Source organism: Monomorium pharaonis, chromosome 5, assembly GCF_013373865.1.
Source record: "Monomorium pharaonis isolate MP-MQ-018 chromosome 5, ASM1337386v2, whole genome shotgun sequence".
Taxonomy (NCBI): Eukaryota; Metazoa; Arthropoda; class Insecta; order Hymenoptera; family Formicidae; genus Monomorium; species Monomorium pharaonis.
In genome coordinates, this window is record NC_050471.1 from 19,150,255 (window position 1) to 19,170,180 (window position 19,926).

Consider the following 19,926-nt stretch of genomic DNA (forward strand, 5'->3'; position numbering starts at 1 on the left):
GGGCCGTAGGCCGCTACTATCGGCTGCCCACTTAGTTTTCCTCTTCTTGCTTCTTAAATTCGCACGGTGCTGTGCATTTCTTGGCCTTCCCTTTGAAACGTCTGTGGTAGTAGCAGATGTTGTCCTCTTGTTTCTTTCGGTTGCGACTCTGTGACCTCTCACGCTGCCTAGTTTTATTGGCACTGCGTGAAAAACGATCGTTCAGGCTGGCCACTTGCTGGGCCAGTTCTTTTATCTGCTGCTCTATCGTAGACGGTGTGGCGGTGGCAGGCTGTAGACTTGCGACTGCTCCTGATCTTCCCGTGATCTCGAAGACTCGGTCGGCTTGTGCTGCGACTTCCTCCAGGTTGTCGGCTGTGCGAGTTGCCAGGATGGCCTGTAGCTGCGCGGGAAGTCTGCCCATCCACAGTGTCCGTAGGAGTTGCTCAGGTATGGCGTTTTTGGCAAGTGACTGTAGGTGCCGTAGGAACTGCGACGGCTTTCTGTCCCCTATCTCCTCGTGCTCCAGGAGTTGGCGGATCTGCTGCTCTTGTGAGATGGATAGGCGCTGGATTAACGCCCTCTTCACGCTCTCGTATTTGTGGTCCGCCGGCGGTCGAGTAATGAGGTCCCGGATTTCTTTGGCGTGTCGTGTTTCTATGTGCGACACGACGTAGGCGTAGCGGGTGGCATCCTGCGTAATTCCACTCAATGTGAATTGGCTCTCGATTTGCGCGAACCAGAGTTCCGGCTCGTCGGCCCAGAAAGGTGGCATCTTCAATGCCACTCGGTGGACATTTGCGCGCTCGACTTCGGGGGCTGCCATCTCGATTACGGTGTCGTCCAGTGAATCCGGCATGGTGGATATCCTCACAGATCACGTCGGGGTCACCAATTTGTGTGGGGGACGTGGTTAGGTTTGGTTCAATCAGAAGGCCCCCTTTTACAAATAATAAAACGTGTCTGATATATTTAATCTTTGGTTGTACACTTGTTATTGCGTAAGTGTGTATTAGATCTCTTGAGGTAGCCGGAAGCTGGTGAGTACTGGACTTAGTGGGAGTAGGCGTCGCTCGGAGTAGCTTCTCGGTGGGTGTGACTTCCTCAGCAATCTTAGCCTCGGAAGAGGGTCCGTATAGGATGTGGAAGGATTAGGCGGCACCCGAAGGTGCCCGGAGGAAACTAGGTGGCTCCTACTCGCTGTCGCTGCCGAAGAGCTCCCTGAATACGGCTCGCTTCTTATCTAAGAGAGCCCGGGGAATATGCTTCCCGGGTGTTCGCGGGAGCGCCCGTGGAGTCGTAGGTGCTTCTGGAGACGCTGGCGAAGCGGTGACAAACTCGTCGGAGGAGATCTGCGTGCCTCTGGTGGTTCGGTCTGAAATCACCCGAGGGCCGGTTGCAGTTTGCGTGGACCGGCCAATAGAAACCGCAGGACCCGTTGTTGTGGTCTGCGAAGCTCGGGTGATTTTCCCTCGGCTGGCGGTCTGCGTCGCCCTGTGGACCGGAGGATGGCGTGGAAGACCTCGAGGCTGAAGACGCGGATCCCGGGGCTTCTCCGGGGAGAAAGCAATCCGGATGAGTCGCCACGGGACGCTGCTCTTCGTAATTGGCGGCTCCTGGGCTCCCAGCGGCTTCGCAGGGCTCCTGATATCCGGCCTCACCGGATTGGCCCTAGGACCACGGTGGCCGAGTTGGCGGCAGCGGGGCAGCTTGGTTGTGATATCTCCCGGAGGAATTCCTAATTGTACCAGAGAGCTCGCCCGTGCCGAATATCAGAATCACCGGGGCCCGTTGGTACTTTCTCCAAAAATTACTTGCAAGCGTAGTATAGGCCCTCTTGAGCTCGCTATACGTGAAGCTTGGCTTGATTTCACGCCGTGGGTGGTCTGCTTATGTAAACCTGATGTTACATTTCTTCTTGTGAGTTGAGGCGCCGCGCTTTCGCCTAGTGGCGGCCGCGCGCACTACTCGCGGTCGCCGGGGCCGCTGACCCGGCCGTGGACGCTGCGTGCGCGCGCGCGCGCGTCGCGCTGTGGCGTGCCGCCACACTAAGCTTTATCACAACTGCTATACTGTAATTACATCGTTGCTCAGCTATTGTTGTAAAATACAGTCTTTCGTACAGACGCACAAGTAGTTTTTGATAGTCTATTATTACTTATACACTCCGTCAATTGCGATCACAATGCGTTGCATCAGCTTCCAAAAGCTCTACCTCTGCTTGCTTAACCGTAATCTACAAATCTACTGTACTTCATTGCGCATTCTTATCCACGCTTGTTATATTCTTGTTAGGTTCTTAGAGGGCTTCGCCCTAGAACCAAAATAAACGCTTTTGTTTGTATGTGTGTCTGTCTTCTCTACAACAAGACATAGCGGCAATGACCTCCCCACGACTTTCCTTACGTATTTCGGTATTAACCTGGATACCTGACTTGATTTGCGGTTTGGGGCCCCGCCGCTCGGTCGTCTAGGCTTCCCGACGACAATCCCGGCTGCTCCGCAAATTACAGAATAGTCATCTTGGCACACCACTCCACCCGCTCGCTGTTAAGATCTAAATTCTAAATTAAATTAGCCGGAAAAAGAAAGAGGCCGTCGCCCTCCTCGAAGTAAGATGCGGCTCTAAATGACCTTTCTCGGCCGGGCCATTCCGGCCCTTGTGACGGATGAAAAACGTCACGTCACAGCGTATATATATAGCGTCTGCACCGCGTTATCTAAACGCATTTTTTTGACAAAATTATTAATTATTGTAATTAAACAGATTATTATGCATATAATCAAATGGAGGATTTGAAAAATTAAGAATTCAGCTTTCCAATGACTTATTATTATAAAATAATTTTGAAGAAACAAAATTATATCGGTTTATTTAAGGTGTAAATCTTAGAAAAAAAATATGTCAAATGATTTTTAATCGATAAAAATTTAAACAAAAAATGGATTGTTCTGAAATTTTGTATATATCTTACAAGGGAACCTCGCGAACCCGAAAATTCTGATTTTAATTAAACTTGGCATAAATGTAGAGGGGGTAAATACATGAATTTAGAAATTTTTTGTAGCGGCCCAAAAACGGTTTAATTGCCCACCGTCTTATTAGACACGAAACATTGCGCATCGTTCAATTGCGCACCGTTCAATTGGACACAGTTCGATTGGACACCGTTCAATTGGACACAGTTCGATTGGACACAGTTCGATTGGACACAGTTCGATTGGACACAGTTCGATTGCGCACCGTTCGATTGGACACAGTTCGATTGCGCATCGTTCAATTGCGCACCGTTCAGTGGCACACCGTTCAGTGGCACACCGTTCAATTGCACACTGTTCAATTGCACACCGTTTAATTGCGCACAGTTCAATTGCACACCGTCCAATCAAACGCATATTAAATATTCATACATTATGGCTGCGTTTGCAATGTGTACATAGGTTAGCGACTTGGACGGGGTGGGTGCGGGAGGGGAGGCCGAAGGCCCCCCTTGCACCCCCCCGTGTGTGTGTGTGTGTAAAGCATTTACTGCACCACATGGGTTTGCGACTTAAATGGTGTGCAATTGAACGGTGCGCAATTGAACGGTGTGCAATTGAACGGTGCGCAATTGAACGGTATGCAACTGAACGGTGCGCCACTGAACGGTGCGCTACTGAACGATGCGCCACTGAACGGTGCGCAATCGAACGGTGCGCAATCAAATTGTGTCCAATTGAACTGCGTCCAATCGAACTGTGTCCAATCGAACGGTGTCCAATCGAACTGTGTCCAAACGAACTATGCGCAATTGAACGGTGCGCAATTGAACGGAGTGCAATGTTTCGTGTCTAATAGCACAGTGGGCAATTGCAACGTGTCCAATTGTACTGTGCGCCAATGAAGGCCTTTCGTTTAAAAGGGTGAAACCACCATTTAAAGATTGAGACATTTTTGCGTTTTCTCGATACATCTCGTAAACTAAACAAAATATAAAAAAATGTTTTATACAAAAGTTTTACAATAAAAGTACTTCTATCTAACTACAGTAATAAAATTTTGAAAAAAAAAAATTATTTATTGTTTTTTAATTTAAAAAAAAAATTTGTTTTAAATTTTATTTGTTGTGAACGTTTGCTCGTTTTGGGAATTTTTTTCCGTCGGTAAGTGGGATTCGTCCTGCCTTAAGGGTTAAGACCCAAAGGGTGAAGGTTCGGCTCGGTGTATGAGAGAAAAGAAGACGCTTCTTACTTGCTTGTTCGTTGTCTTTATTTCTTTCTCTTGCGCTTACAGTCAGCTGTGTTGATGTCACGTAACACTCGCGATAAGGTTTACGGTATGCGACGATGCTCGGTCGCTGTTATGATACTCTCCGCTCGGTCACGGCGTGGTCGCGTTTATATATTATAATATCTGGCGCAATTTCGGGGGCCAGTGACCGGGCGTCGGTAGCTTCCGCGAGGCTAAGCGTTTCGACATCGGAACGCGGTAACCTTGTGATTTGATTTTGCAACGTAGGGCCTATTTCTAGGGCGATACGAACTGCTTCCGAACGCGCTGTTGTAATCTCACGGAAGTTACTCGGGACTTCCGTGAGCGCGGCGGATTCTTGTGTGTCTTTCGAAAGAGGTGCTTCTTGCAACGTCTTTCGAAAGATGCGTGTCGCAATTATAATAGATATGGTTGTAATTGGTTTACAACATATTAATGTAATTAGATAGAGATATTTTTGCCATAAAACTTTTGTAAAAAACATTTTTTAATATCTCTAATACTTTTTGAGGTTATCGAAAAAAGTAAAAATCTGCTCTATACATCAGGAGTAGTTTCATCTTTTCGATCGTTTTTGATCGGGACTTGAAAATGTATAAATTCATCTGTTACCTAATTACATGTTTTCTTTCGTGAATGGGAAAAATGCATTGTGTATCTCTCATGGTCGGTCCATAGGTATATGTGGGTATCCATTAAAAAACTCACCGCTTGGATGAACACAAACACAAAGGGACAACATACTGTCACCGTAAACAACTAGGATTTTTTCGGAGATCTAATTACATGTGTGTTTTATTTAAAGTTATATTTAAAAAAAAACATTTTTATTTAATTACGTTAATAAAATTTACAAGAAATAAACATTTTTTTGGTATTTTCCATATAAAGGAATTTTTTGGGTGACACATGAAAAAATTTTCAGACAAAATTACTAATAAACATTATAATTATCTAAATAAGAAATTTGTTACTTACGAACAATTCTTATATTTTGTAGTATTTACAATTATGGTATTCCTCAAAAAAATAATTACACATTTTAAGGATGGAAATCATACTCCTATCAGGAATTGATGATGTCCGAAAATTTTTCAATGTGTCACCCAAAAAATTATTTTATATGAGAAATACCAAAAAGAAGTTTATTTCTTGTAAATTTTATTAACGCAATTAAATAAAAATGTTTGTTTTTATATAACTTTAGGTGAAACACACATGTAATTAGGTCCCCGAAATAGTCCTAGTTGTTTCCGGTGACAGTATGTTGTCCCTTCGTGTTTTTGTCCAAGCGGTGGGTTTTTTAATGGATCCCATATACCCCCATGGACCGACCGTGGAATATACACAATGCATTTTTTCCATTTACGAAAAAAAAAACATGTAATTAGGTAAACAGATAAATTTATAAATTTTTAAGTGCCAATCAAAAGCGATTTAAAGGATGAAACTGCTCCTGATGTAGAGCAGATTTTTGCTTTTTTCGATATATCTCGAAAAGTATTGGAGATATCAAAAAATGTATTATACAAAAGTTTTATGATAGAAATATCTCTATCTAATTATATTAATAAAATTTTGAAAAAATTTTTTTTTCAAAAATTAAAAAACAATTAAAAAAAATTTTTTTCAAAATTTTATTACTGTAGTTAGATAGAAGTACTTTTATTGTAAAATTTTTGTATAAAACATTTTTTTATATTTTGTTTAATTTACGTAATATATCGAGAAAACGCAAAAATGTCTCAACCTTTGAAGGGTGATTTCAGTCCTTTAAACCGTTTTTGAGCCGCAACTAAAAATTTCTAAATTCATGTATTTATCCCCTCTACATTTATGCCAAGTTTCATTAAAATCTGAATTTTCGAGTTCGCAAGGTTTCCTTGTAAGTAATAAGCTTGATGTATAATACGGGGAAAGATAAAAGCAGCATACCAGACAGGTGTTAGATTGCACCTCAGAAGAATACCTTCCTCCTACGCGAAGAATCCAATCACCCCACCACCAGTTGACTTATATCTCCAAATGTATTTAATCAATTTCAACTTCTTTTTTTTTTTAATTGAAAGGAAAAAATCTCAGAATTATGATGGTCTTGGCTGAAAAGTCGAAGATATTAAAAGAAAAGAGATTTTTTGAAAAGAATGAAAAAGGAACGAAAAATTTTTGTAAAAATTTGTCTTTTTTCAAACACCCATATTTATTAGAAAAAAATAGATAAAGTAATTAAAATGGTGATCAATGGAAAGGGGAAGAGTTGTACTTTAAGAATCTATCGTCAGTTTTTTTATTCTGTTCAAAAAATATATTTATTTTGTAATGTGAATTTAGTAAAAAATGAATGCAGTTTAAACACAATAGTAAAAGAAAATAGTAATATTTATTTAAAAAACATTAATACACAAAAACATAATTATTAATACAAAAAATATTTATTACGAAAGATTTTATTTATTATAAAAATTTTTTTTAATTTGTAATGCTACAATTGTAGCATATTTTTGCAAAGTGTTCGCGACATTGATAATATATATAAGTACTGTATGGGTAAATGATACGTAATGAACAAAAAAAAACTTTACTTACCCTTCAAATTTGGAACTTTTCCATTTTTTTTTGTTACGTTCCCTACACACGGGGTAACTGTAACCCCAACACACACTTTCGATGCTCCTACTTCTGTTGTTTTCAGAACATTCACAACGCCCAAAGAGGAATAAGTAGATCACAGTTCAAACTTTTTCCCCTCCTGGTTCCAGCGTCCCCTTGCTAAATACTTTTAAGTAGCGAACATTTCAAAATCGACTGGAGTTACCGTAACCCCGTGTGTAGGCAGAGGATTAAAGTCTTTAGTCAGAGTTTGAGTGCTTTAGAGCGAGTAAACAGTCTATAGTCAATTGCGATACTTAATTTGCTCGGGTTAGTCCAACAGTTACTCAGTTAGTCTGGGGTTGTCGTGACCTTTAACTCGAGCGATCTTTAATCGAAGTCCTTAGCCGACTTATTCTAAGAATTCAGCCTCAGTTTCGGTTTGTTGTTTCGAAATCAGATTTTCGGAATAAAGGTAATTAATTTGATTTCTCTTTCAAGATCATTTTAGTTTCCCTTCTAACTCTGTCGCTGCCTTTGAGTGGCAACAGATCAAATCAAAATTCTGTCGCTGCCATTTGAGTGGCAAAAGATCAAATTAAAACTCTGTCGCTGCCGAGAGCATTGAGACAGATCTTTCAGGTCCTGTCGCTGACGTTAGCGTGGCAACAGATCACCTAAATTCTGACTCTTCCTCAGATGTGGCAACAGAAAATTTTAATCTAATTCTAAATATTAAATGCCTAAAAAGGGGGGTAAACGTGTAAGAATTAAAAGATTAAGATATTAGATAAATCAAGTTATAATCTCAAATCGCGATTCTCTGAAATTAATAACTGAATTAGATAAACTCTTGAGTCAATCTTTTGAATCAAATAAATATAAACCCAAGAGGGTTGATTTTGAGATTAACTTTCCCAATTTTAAAAATATTAAGAAAACAGATCCTCGTTATCAAACTTATAAAATTCGCTATCTTTTCGGTGAAGATTAATGTTTCTCACAAACTTGTCCATCCCCGGGTAAATTACTCAAATGTATTGACCCAAAACGGACATTAAAATCGGAACGTGACAATATCCTTTTCTAAAAAAGATATGTTATTTATTTATCGAATGTATCGAAGTCATCTCGAAAGTCTCGAAGAATTGTTGCCTTTAATCCGCGATGCTGATTGGTTCTTTCGCTGATCATTGAGCCGCATGCTTCGTAGTGTTTGACAGTTGTGTTTGACAGTTGTGTTTTCAAATCAAAATTGGTTATATCAAAAGTGTGTAAGTAATAAGGTAAGTAATAAAGAGATATATTAAGTAATAATATAATCTCTCTCTCTCGGAAATAACAATAATATCTTTAAAATTTTATAATCTTTTAGAAAAAAAGAAGGAAAGGAAATAGATTGATAGGAGAAAGAGAGAGTTTCGACTTTTGTAGAAAGAAGAAGCAGAAAAGAAAACAGAAGGTGAAACAGCGACTTCTATAGAAAGAAGGAGCGGAAAAAGAGAGAGAGAGAAAAAGAGAGTGTAAGAAAGAAGAAAAAGAAAAGTGTTAGAGCATTAACAGTAAATATTATTGTATTGAGTATTTTATGTAGTTAGCAGCTCGCAATTACATATATTATTGGCTATATTCTTTTCTGTGTGTGTATATTTGTGCGTGCGCGCGCGCGCGTGTGTGTGTGTGTAAAATTATGTAAATTTATAAATAATTACATAATATTATATAAAAATATATTTTATTAAAAATTATTATTTACTTAATTCTTTTAACTTTTTTTAAATAAATACATACATATATATGTGTGTGTGTGTATTTATAAAAAAAAGTTTAAAAAAAATATGTAAATAATTTTTATTAAAATATGTTTTTATATAATATTATGTAATTATTTATAAACTTACACTTACACGTTTTTTATTCAAAATTGCAGAAGATAGAGGATAGATATAGACAACATAAAAATATGATTAATAATTTGTGTTGAGAGAGAAAGAGAGAAAGAGAGAGAGGGAGAAAAGGAGAGTGAAAGAGCGTGAGATAAAAAAAAATAAAAAATAAAATTTAAAATAATTAAGTAAATAATAATTTTTTATAAAAATGTTTTTATATAATATTATGTAATTATTTATAAAATTATACTTACACGTTTTTTATTCAAAATTGCAGAAGATAAAGGATAGAGGATTAAAGAAAGAGAAAAAGATAAAGAAAGGAGAGAAAAAAAGAAAAGAGAGAAAAGATTCAAAAAGCATAATTCTTTTAAATTAATAAACATTAAGACATTTCATAAAAAAGCGGAGAGAAAAAAGGAAGAAAGACGAGATAGGTATTTAATAATTGTTTAAAAAGCTGTAAAGCTTGTTTTGTCAAAATTTTGAATTTTTAATGACTTAATTGCGTTTTTATTTTTAACATATATAAATGTTTTTATTTAAGGTTAAAGAAAATAAACATTATATTAAAAAAAGAAAAAAAGAAATAGAGGAAGCAGAGAGTAAGAAAAGAAAAAAAGAAATATTAAAGAGGTATATACAGAAAATAGAAATAAAAATTTACATAATATTAATGAATGTCAGGGGTAGAAAATCAATATATCATTTGGTTGTAATTAACATTGACTCCAAACTGGTAGATATATTGATTTTCTTATAGCTGTTTCAAAATCAATTAATATAGCTGATACGGACGTAAAACCATATATACACTGCAAAAAAATGTAATGTATCCAATGAGATATGTAGTTGAGGACTGCCTACTCAATGCAATACTATATGTTATATTAGCACTTAACAAATCAAACTTTCACCTAGGGATTCTCAAAGTAGAGTCTTTGCCCTTTAATTTAAAAAAAGTACATGTAATTTAGATGATTTTTCGCAAAGTTGCATCACTTTGAAGATTGCCTAAAAATCGGTCAAAACTTTTGTCTCGTTTTCTTTTGCGCCAGTGTTTATATAGATATTTATAAAAAATAAAAAGTTTAAAAAAATTGCAAGAATTAAGTGATAGGTAGAAGAAGAAGAGAAAGAGAGAGAGAGAGAGAGAGAGAGAGAGAAAGAGAGAGAGAGAGAGAGAGAGAGAAGGAAAAAGAGAGAGAGAGAGAGAGAGAGAAATTAAGTAAATTTGAAGATCTTATTAAGAGAGAAAAAGAGAGAGAGAGTGCGAGATTTCGGAAAGGCAACATTTGCGTTTTAAATATTTTGAAAAAAAGGAATCTTAAACTCTTAATTCTCATTTCTTATTAATTATTCTCAATAATGATCAATTTTTATTAATTATTATTATTCTCATTAAATATCATTTGCGTTTTAATTATTTTGACATTTTGTGTATTTTAATAGAAGAAAAGGAATGAGATTAAAGAGAAAGAATTGAGATCAAGAGAGTTTAAAAAAGAAATCCAGAAAGTGAAAGTGTTGAAATTTGATTGAAAATTATCAGGTAACATTACGTATAATATTATAAATTTTAATTTATTAAAAAATTTAAATTTAATGTTGTATTATTAAGGCATAAGATTTAAAAAATTTAATTTTAAAGTTGTTGGATGCTTGTTGTCAGAAGTTGTTGAAATGGTCAGAGAGCGATAGTGAGTTTTATCGAAAGAGATTAGAAAAGGAAAAAGATTAGATGAAAGGAAATTATAATTGAGAGAGATTAAACAAGAAAGCCAGAAAGTAAAAGTTTTGAAATTTTATTGAAAATTAACAGTAACGTTACATATAATATATTATAATTTTTAATTTATTTAAAGGGGATTAAGTATGGAGGTAAAGTGTGTAAGAGTGATATTAAGAAACATGCAAATATAATATAATTAATAATTTGTGTTTAGAGAGAGAGAGAGAGAGAGAGAGAGAGAGAGAGAGAGAGAGAGAGAGAGAGAGGTGGGGAGGAGGGGGGAGAATAAGAGAGCGTGAGAAATATAGAAGAGGATTAAATAAAAAAGTAAAGTGTGTAAGAGTAATATTGAACAATATGAAAATAATATAATTAATATAATTAATAATATAATTAATAATTTAGAGAGGGGGAAAGGGAGAATGAGGGAGCGTGAGATAGAGAAGGGCATTAAATATGATAAAGTGTGTGAGAGTAATATTACAGAAGAAAAATAAGTGCAATGTTCAATATAAAAATGCTAAGTGGCGCGCGCGAAGCGCGCGCAATGTTGTGTTCTAGTGTATATAAAATTAAAAGATTATAAAATGTAAAAAAATGTCAAAATTAACAAAGTTCAATATTTCTTGAAAGCTTTACAAATTTACACATTTTACAAATTTCTGAAAATATCAAAATTTAAGAAACTTTTAACATTATGACTATTTTGAAAATGTTTACATTTTTTATTTTATTGAGATTTTACACACCAGTTAAATATTAATTTTGAACATTTTTGGAATTTTTTATTATTTTTATTCTTTTTTGTATTTTTATTTTAATTACATTTTATGAATAATTTTAATTTTGATTTTATTTTAATTAGTTCTTGTAATTTCAGGATAAATATGTTTCAATTATTTACACGCAATATATATGCTTTGAAAATTTTTTGCAATAGTCAAAAGGAACTTATTATTTTTTCCCTAATTTTTTGTCAATTTAGCAACGTTCTTTTTCGACTGTAAACTGTAAAACATTTTCAAAGCGATGATACGTATATACTGATTCAATAATTGAAATATGAATATTCTAAAACTAAGGGTTCCGTTATTCACTGTAAGTACTGGCGCTATGATGTCACGGAAGTATACTGCAGGTGTCGTTCCGATTTAGTTTCGTGCACTTTCAAACTGCTGTAAGGTTGTAAAACGGAACGCATTCGCAGTACATTTTTTTACTGCGCACATCAATTTTCCTATAATCTAACCTATAACCTATAAGTTACTTATTATTTTGTGAAAAATGAGTAGAATAAATAAATAAAAAATAATTGCATTGATTACATATACATTAATAAAAAATGCAGATGATTCAAGTGATTCTAGTGACGATGAATTAAATATAGAGATGTTAAACTTTCAAACTCGAGTACCAAGAATACGGTGCAAAAATTATGTTGAAAATATTGTACCATTATATTCGGATATGGAATTTAAAACTCATTTTCGGTTATTAAATATAGAGTTATTAAATATAAAACATGAAATATTAAAGATTAAACATTTATGTATTAATTCATTATTTTTTAAACATAGAATGAGACGCACTACTTTTTAATTTTTGTTAGAATTATTAACTCCACATCTAACAAAACGCTTAGAAAGATTTGGTCGCCATCAAATAACGCCTGAAAAACAATTATTATTAAGTATTTGGATGATGGCAACTCCTAATTCATACAGGTAAGTGTTTTATAATTTGAAGAGGAAGAGAGAGAAAGAAGCAAATGTTAAATATATATATTTTTACCAGTTATTGTTTTAATATATGTAACTAATATTAATTTATAAAATTTTATATGTAACACTTTTAATAGATGTGTAAGTGACAGATTTGACGTTGTACGAGCAACAGCATGGAGAAGTGTTAGAAGAGTATAGTTTCTGCTTTGCATTCTCATTTACATACATTTATATCATGGCCATCACCAGAAGAAGCAAAAGCTACATCGACACTTATACAAATAAAGTATGGATTTCCAAAAGTAATAGGTGTAATTGACGGCACTCACGTAAAAATAGCAGCACAAAAACAAATCCGAAAAGTTACATGAACAGGAAAGACTTTCATTCAATCCAGCTATAAGTACGAAAGAATAAATATAATTACACTACCCTGTTGAAAAGATCAAATGGAAATCCAGATGGTTATCCACATGTACGTGGATTTCCATGAATTTTAGGGATCGTCTCAGATGCGCACAGTAACAAACGGACACCACCAATCAGATTGCTGGGTTGGTTAGGGTTGGTTAGGGTTAGGATGAATTTATAGAATTTGATTGGTGGTATCCGTTTGTTACTGTACGCATCTGGGACTCACTCGAATTTTAGATGGTTTGTATGAATTCCATGTGGTTTTCTATATAGACCATCTGAATTTCCATGTTTATCTTTCAATGGGGTAAACAAAAACTAGGAAAATGTAATAGTATCATGATAAATTAAAGTAATAATTTTCTAGGTTGTATGTGATGCTCATCTTAAATTTTTACATTGTTATACTAGACAAGTTGGTTCAATACATGATATGAGGATCTTTCGACTATCGCATTTTCAAGATTATATGTGTACAGATGAAAAATTCCTGGAGAATAGTCATCTACTAGAAGATTCTGCATATGGTATCCAAAAATATATTATGGTACCTTTTAAGGACAATGGACATTTGACAGATATTGAAATAAACTATAACAGAATACATTCTTCCGCACGCATGATAGTCGAAATGAAAGGTCAAGAAAACGCATGAAAGGTCATTAGGACTTTTAAAAGGACAATTTAGAAGTATTCTAGATACTTTACCAATGACCAGAACAGATTTAATATTTAAATATATTATAGCATGTTGTTTATTGCATAATATTTGTTTACTGCATGACGACATGATAGATATACCAATTATTGTAAATAACCCACAATATGCTGAAAAAATAATATTAATGTTTGTGACAAAGAAGAAGGTATTCAAAAACGAAATTTTATAGCTCAAGGTTTAATGAATCCTCAACATTTTATAAATTAATCTTTTTTAAATATGTACTATTTAATATTAGATTTCGCTAAATTTTATTACTACTTTCTGCTAGATTATATTGTGTACATTGTATATGTATTACTTATTATTTTAGAAAACAATTGTATTTGTTTAAGAATGCGCGCGAGTGCGTGCACGCACACACACACCATATTAGTAATAAGGTATAATAATAAAATATCCATTGTTAGAGTATTCAGTTATATAAATGTATTATTATATTTCATAGTGTACATTTGTATCTTACAAATATATTATATATTCACATAAACAGTAGTCTTTTTTCAGTCTTTTCTTCACAACCTTATAGTGACAATACATGTATTATTTTTTGCAATACAAAAACAAAAATAAAAATATCACATATAAGACTTAAACTACGGATAAGACGAATCGAAACTAAAAGTCAGTTAATTTCGCATAGCGATCAGAGAGCAATTATCGTCTCAAAACTAAATGCGAGAAAATTAAAATTATTTTAAAATTATTAATAAAATGTAAACGAATAAACTTCAAAAAACTTATAATTTTAAAAAAGACTTGAAAAATATTCCAGTAACACACTAATAAATCCAAGAAGTTGTCCCAGCTTCTATCCATGGCTTTTAATAAAATATATTATCCATAATCTAAAACATTGAATTTATTTGCAAAACTTGTTAACATAAAATTGAAATAAAAAGAAATACTTACATCACAATATTTCTAAGATTTATTTTTATTGAAAAAGGCTAATTTTTTTCAACCATCTTTTCTAACAATTTTCTTATACCTTCCAGCTGTTTCAATTTTTTCGTTATGTTCTTTGTCATCTGCTTCACGTTTTAATCGTTTTTCTTCTAACAAATTTTCTAAATATTTGTCCATGTTTATTTTTCTCTTTTTTGCTGTAAAAATATTTAAAAAATTAAAATGTATATTACAAATGCATTTACAGATTATAGTATGTATTATATTTCCTTACCAGATTGTTCACTACTTTTTTCTTTAACTAAATTTTCAGAGTTGTTAGAGTTACAGGTTGTCCCAGCTACTGACATAGGGTTCTATCCATGGCTTTTCACCGAATATATTATCCATAATCTAAAACATTGAATTTATTTGCAAAACTTATTAACATAAAATTGAAATAAAAAGAAATACTTACATCATAATATTCCCATTTTTTTGCATTATTTCCCGATTTTTTATTATGGTCCTTAATTGCCTTATAAGTTCGTTTCATTGCTTGCCATTTAATGCAACATTTCTGTCCACTTATTTTATATCCCCTTTTCTGCATTTCTTTTGAAACAGCCTCCCAACAATGTTTTTGTGTACTTTTTCCACTATGAAAATCTATTTCTTTAGATTTGAATATATCTATTAATAACATCGTCTCCTGCTTTGTCCAATTATGCTGATCTTAATAAGACAAAAAAATGTTATTAGTATTTACGTTAGTTTTTAATAAAAATCTTAAATTTTTCTTTCAATTTACCTTTAGATGTAATAGCGTCTTCAGTTTGTTCATTAGATGATTTCGACGTTACACTTTATTTTGCATGTTCAAGTAGCTGAGTTGCAAATTCTACATCTGTAACAGAATTATAAAAAAAACTATTAAAAGTTAAAAATACATTTAATTGCAAACATGCCACATCAGTCGCTATTCTACTTTTTTGGAAGAATTTGAAAACGACGTAAAGATAGGTTGAAACATTGTAATTCATATTTAAACTCATAATAAATTGCCAGTTATGATTAAATAAAAAATCGTAATAAGGATTCTTTGTTAATTATCACTAGCAATTAAAAGATTTCCTATTATAATAATTACATTGTTGAATAAAATATTATATTGTTATATCTCATATAGCCAGTTTATTAAAAGTAGATTATGCCAAGTGTCTGCTATCAATTATTGTCAGTAGAAAGACTATAAATTCTACACAAAGTTTATATAAATATCAGAAAATTGTTACTAAAATGGCATTAAAAATGATAAAGTTTAGTACAGCTAATCATACTATGCTAAACTTTGTCATATCTTCTATGGCATTTTGCCGACAATTTACTGATACAACAGACTTTGTAGAATTTGTAATCTTTTTGGTGACAATAATTCGTAGCAAACTAATGATAGTAATCGAGCAAAGTCTAATTTCTGGTTAATTTTTACTGTAAATCTGCCATCAGATTTAGCTCGCACAGTTACAGAAGTCACCCCGTTGAACAGATGGAAATCCAGATGGCTATCCACATGTGGATTCCCATGGATTTGAGATGGTTTTTTATGGATTCCACATAGATAAGCATATGGAATCCATACAAAACCATTTAAAATCCATGTAAATCCATAGAAATCCACATGCGCATGAATAACCATCTCTGGATATTCATATCATCTTTTCAACGGGGCACTATTACCTTATGTTTCCTGAAATTAATATAAATAAAAGAAATCTTATTCTTACCTGTTGACACTCTTTCTTCGTCTTCTCTGCTTACTATTATTTCGTAGGATATATTAGTTTCTGCATCGATCAAGGTTAGTTTTCTATCCGCCGCCATCGTAGCCATATTTGTACTGTGATTACTGCAGCTATTCAGCCGCAGCAGCCACAGTAGGAAGTGACGACAAAATCTATGACGTCGATGTTCTCTTACAGTGCTGTCGCAGTGCACTGTAATGTATTTTGGAACGGCTTACGTAGTGCTGCCAGTACTTGCAGTGAATAACGGAACGCACCCTAAGAAAACTAATTAAAATTAAATTACAATGAAAATTATTAATCAAATGTAATTTTATAAAATTAAAATGCATAATAGAGAAAACAAATTATGAAAATCCCAAAAGTGTTTAAAATGTTCATTTTACACATATACACACCGTGCGCGCGCGTACCCAGCTAGCAAAATGACGCAAACTTTGCGCGAAGTTTGCCGCAAACTCGAGCAAACCTTTGCAACAAAATTACGACAAGGTGTGTCCGCATTAAGCTTAGCTTTTGCTGGCAAGGCTTGTTGTAAATAGTATGACGCATATTTTATGCAAATAACAGGGTAAAATTTACTAGTAAAGCATAACAACAAATTTGCAGCAAGAACAAGGCAAACCTTGCTGTACACAATATGATAGCAAATTTGTGGCAAGAATAGAGCAAACCTTGCTGAACATAGCATGATAGCAAATTTGTGGCAAAAACAAGGCAAACCTTGTTATGCACAATATGATAGCAAATTTGTGGCAAGAACAGGACAAATATTTTCGAAATTTAGATCAACAAAAATGATTATTAGACTGAAATATTAAACTGATTAGTCCAATATTAAATGTGAATGGTGCAATCGTACTTGGTTCTCTGTTCTCGACGAGCCCCTTTTATTAATCCAGTAGGTAAATCTTTTTCACGAGAAATGCGCCATCTCGAGATAGATAATAAAGTCAGAAATAAAGTTTAAAACCCGATAATGCAACCCTATTATTTACATAAAATGTGCGTCATACTATTTGCGACAAGCCTTGCCAACAAAAACTAAGCTGTTTACGGACACACCTTGTCGCAATTTTGTTGCGAAAGTATGCTCGGCAAGTTTTATTTTGTTCTTGCTACTAATTTGCCGTTATTCTGTGCTTAACAAGATTTCCTGTTTCTGCCATAAATTTATTGTCATGTCGTGTAGCAAGGTTTGCTCTGTTATTTGCTTAAATTTTGCATTTTATTGTGTCGGAACAAATCTTGTAATTTCTATACGTAATATTTATGTACAAGTCTTTCTCTGTTATTTGCAGCATCGTGTGATGAAAACTTTTGCCGTAAATTTGCTCAAAACTTTTAGAAAACAAAGCAACAGACAATTACTTGTCATAAAATTGTTGTCAAAATTGAAACAATCCTTGCTGTAAAGCTTTCACGATATGTGATTTTAACAGGCCTGGCTAGCTGGGTATGTATGTATAATATAAATAAATAAATATGAATGTAATAAATATCTAAATATAAATATTGTCAGCTAAATTAGAAAATCTTAGAACTCCATCGGACGTCCGATGGAATAAGTGAGTCCCAGATGCGCACAGTAATAAACGGACACAGCAGGCTGAGTGAAACGGACAGCGCGAAAATCAAGCGAGCACGATGACACCGAAGAAAAATTTGGTAATTATTTAGATTAGGGGACACCGCGCCGATGACCTTGAGCTTGACATATGTTGTCAAGGACATGACCCTGAGTAACATTTCCTTATAACTTAATTGGCGGTCATTGTTCGTTAAAAATTATTAACAAAAGAAGTTTAAAAATATTGGGCCCAACTTTACCAGTAAATTTATTTTCAGGTTATATGTTAAATTATAACCACTATTTTCATTAAATAATAATAATGCACTTGCAATGCAGCATTTTTGCTCATTATAAGTAAGAATTGGTACATTTGGGGCATTATCGTGAACTCTGCTTTGCATTATCATGAAATCTACTTTGCTTTAATTTCTAAATTGTAGTTGTGCGTTTGCAGGCGATTCTGTCGCAGATAGATGGAAAAATATTAAATAAACTTTTATAAATAACCATAAAAAAGTCCAAAAACAAGTTCAATGGAGCAAATAGGGACGGCATTCATGTACCCAAGTGGCAATAAATTTCTCTTTCTTGAAAAAGCCTGTGTTCAAGCAGAATCCTCGTCAAATCTACTAGTAGTATGGAATCAGAGGGCTACGAATGCAGAATCGGTGGTATCTATCTACTTTGATGTAAATCTGCAGGTGAGTCATAGTGAATGTTTTGGAAGTCAGTAATTGTCAGTAAACAATTCAAACATGTATAAATGTAATCTACTTCCAGCGATTTTCGATGATCCCTGCTGATGATCCGGACAAAGATTTGCAAGCTATGGGTAAGGATGCTGCAACAATTGTATCAGCATCCTACACCATCAATTTCTCTGGTTACCAATTCCTCTTCTACATCTTCATCTCTGATGAGTCCTCCACCTACGTCCCACCTAAGCGCCAACAGTCCTCGACCTTTGACTTCATCTGTGTGATTGTCCCTCCTCCTCGCCCAGTATCTGCCCCTTGCAACAATTTGTACGAAAACAAAAAAACCAAACGAAAGTCAACTGCCATTATGGAGGAAGCAATTAATCTAATCCAAAAAACTAGTCAGCCACTGCCTCCTCGTCCACAAAAAGATGATGCGGACATTTTTGGCAATCTCGTTGAAACTCATCTTCGAGGTTTGGAACAAGAAAAACGAAAACAATGTGAAAATGAGATTTTGATAGTTCTTACCAGATATTAAATCATGTTTTTTCCTTTTTGAACTTTGAATGCACGTTGCAAGAAGATTTTCAAATTAAATTTATTCAATTTTATTTTTATTTATAATTTATTTTCTCAGTATTATCTCGACCAAAAATGTCAAAGAATTTACCTAACTTGTTGTGACTAGTTATGTAGATTTTATTTAGGTTTAATTATGTAAGATTTTATTTAGGTTTAATTGTGTAAATTATTATTGTACTATAAAAATCTTTGTTATGTAGATTTTTATAATGTAAAGAAAAAAGAGCACTCACAAACTTGTTACATGCCGACCGTAAATGGCAGCATTAATTACACGAGTAATCAAAGAGAATTTGATTAATTTTTTTTAAATGACTGTGATCTATATTTTGTGTGCCACTAGTTTTAGTTGTAGAAAAACACATATTTTATGTTTTTTAATTAATTTTAACTATTTGTCAATTATTGTAATTGATTTTAATTGTTCTAATTAATTGCTTTCTCACGTTTAAAATTGGTATATTGCAATAAAAATGCTTATTACAGAATTACTTGTTCAACTTTTATTTTGGTGGATAACTATAACATTTCTCTATATCATCGCTTTAATCACAGGTCTACATAAATAGTAAATTTTTACAATTCTTACTATGTTAAAAATGAGTAAAAAAATTCGTTTTTATGCATACATTAATGTCTAAATTTATGCCATTAAGAATGAATTATTTGCATCTGCCACGGTACAGCTCCTACTGTATTTAAATATGCACACCACATATCTCTTAATTGCAAGGCTGGATTGGAATGTCTGTTCCCACCTTGATGAACGAAGTTTATAATGCCTTGTACTGACTCATTACGCCAATCTCCAAGCCTCATTTCGCCTCCAAATACATCCTCTTTATCGAGGAAGATAAGTGGGGTATACATTACTCGCCCAACGACTTGAGACCGCAACATATTGTGCAAGCAACAGCATGCAAGAACGATCTTTTTTGCACAGTGGGAATCGTACCTCATTGGACTTCGAAATATCTGAAAACGAGCTCCCATAACCTCAAAAGCATTTTCGGAGCATTTGCGAGCTCTTGAAAGCCTGGAAGGAAAATTTCTATTTTATCATATATTTTGAAATAC

The 19,926-nt window shown here is 34.1% G+C and overlaps 3 protein-coding genes, 1 long non-coding RNA gene and 1 other non-coding gene across 14 annotated transcripts in view; 2 read left to right on the forward strand and 3 right to left on the reverse strand.

Annotated features, from left to right (window-relative positions):
- Nucleotides 1–31: 31 nt before the first annotated feature.
- Nucleotides 32–838, reverse strand: LOC105831924. Its single transcript, XM_036287493.1, has one exon. The coding sequence runs from the start codon at nt 836–838 to the stop codon at nt 32–34; it is 807 nt and encodes a 268-aa protein (XP_036143386.1).
- A 10,488-nt stretch (nt 839–11,326) lies between these two features.
- LOC105835179 lies at nt 11,327–13,523 on the forward strand. Its single transcript, XR_004963351.1, has 3 exons — nt 11,327–12,165; nt 12,300–12,568; nt 12,947–13,523. It is a non-coding gene; the product is annotated as an uncharacterized LOC105835179 (long non-coding RNA).
- Nucleotides 13,524–13,714: 191 nt separating this feature from the next.
- On the reverse strand, nt 13,715–16,454 carry LOC105835186. Its single transcript, XR_003625492.2, has 6 exons — nt 15,976–16,454; nt 15,000–15,095; nt 14,667–14,923; nt 14,484–14,602; nt 14,213–14,406; nt 13,715–14,148 (listed from the first exon to the last, which is right to left on the reverse strand). It is a non-coding gene; the product is annotated as an uncharacterized LOC105835186 (transcript).
- Nucleotides 16,455–17,408: 954 nt separating this feature from the next.
- Nucleotides 17,409–19,567, forward strand: LOC105837497. 3 transcript variants are annotated; one of them, XM_036287667.1, is made up of 3 exons: nt 17,409–17,449; nt 17,516–18,267; nt 18,347–19,567. In XM_036287667.1, exons 2-3 carry the CDS (start codon nt 18,100–18,102, stop codon nt 18,803–18,805), a joined length of 627 nt encoding a protein of 208 aa, XP_036143560.1. In that variant the 5' UTR covers nt 17,409–17,449; nt 17,516–18,099; the 3' UTR covers nt 18,806–19,567. The 3 variants fall into 3 exon arrangements, with proteins under 3 accessions (XP_036143560.1, XP_012537792.1, XP_036143559.1); XM_012682338.3 differs by lacking the exon at nt 17,409–17,449 and having other exon boundaries at nt 17,456–17,661; nt 18,021–18,267; XM_036287666.1 differs by lacking the exon at nt 17,409–17,449 and having other exon boundaries at nt 17,456–18,267.
- LOC105834490 (lysophospholipid acyltransferase 7) overlaps nt 19,333–19,926 on the reverse strand; it is a 100,529-nt gene continuing 99,935 nt past the window's right edge. For 4 of the 8 annotated variants that reach the window (XR_004963503.1, XR_004963502.1, XR_004963501.1 and 1 more), the window contains one exon: nt 19,333–19,885. The gene's annotated coding sequence lies outside the window, so the exon portion shown is untranslated. The remainder of the gene's footprint in view (nt 19,886–19,926) is intronic. The other 4 variants (XR_004963500.1, XR_004963498.1, XR_004963499.1 and 1 more) reach the window with 1 other exon arrangement.

Bases quoted from the DNA above. Each gene is read 5' to 3' on its own strand.
- LOC105831924 (XM_036287493.1), bottom strand. From the start codon at position 838: ATGCCGGATTCACTGGACGACACCGTAATCGAGATGGCAGCCCCCGAA.
- LOC105837497 (XM_036287667.1), top strand. From the start codon at position 18,100: ATGGAGCAAATAGGGACGGCATTCATGTACCCAAGTGGCAATAAATTT. The intron at 18,268-18,346 runs GTGAGTCATAGT...ATCTACTTCCAG, and splicing joins ACTTTGATGTAAATCTGCAG to CGATTTTCGATGATCCCTGC.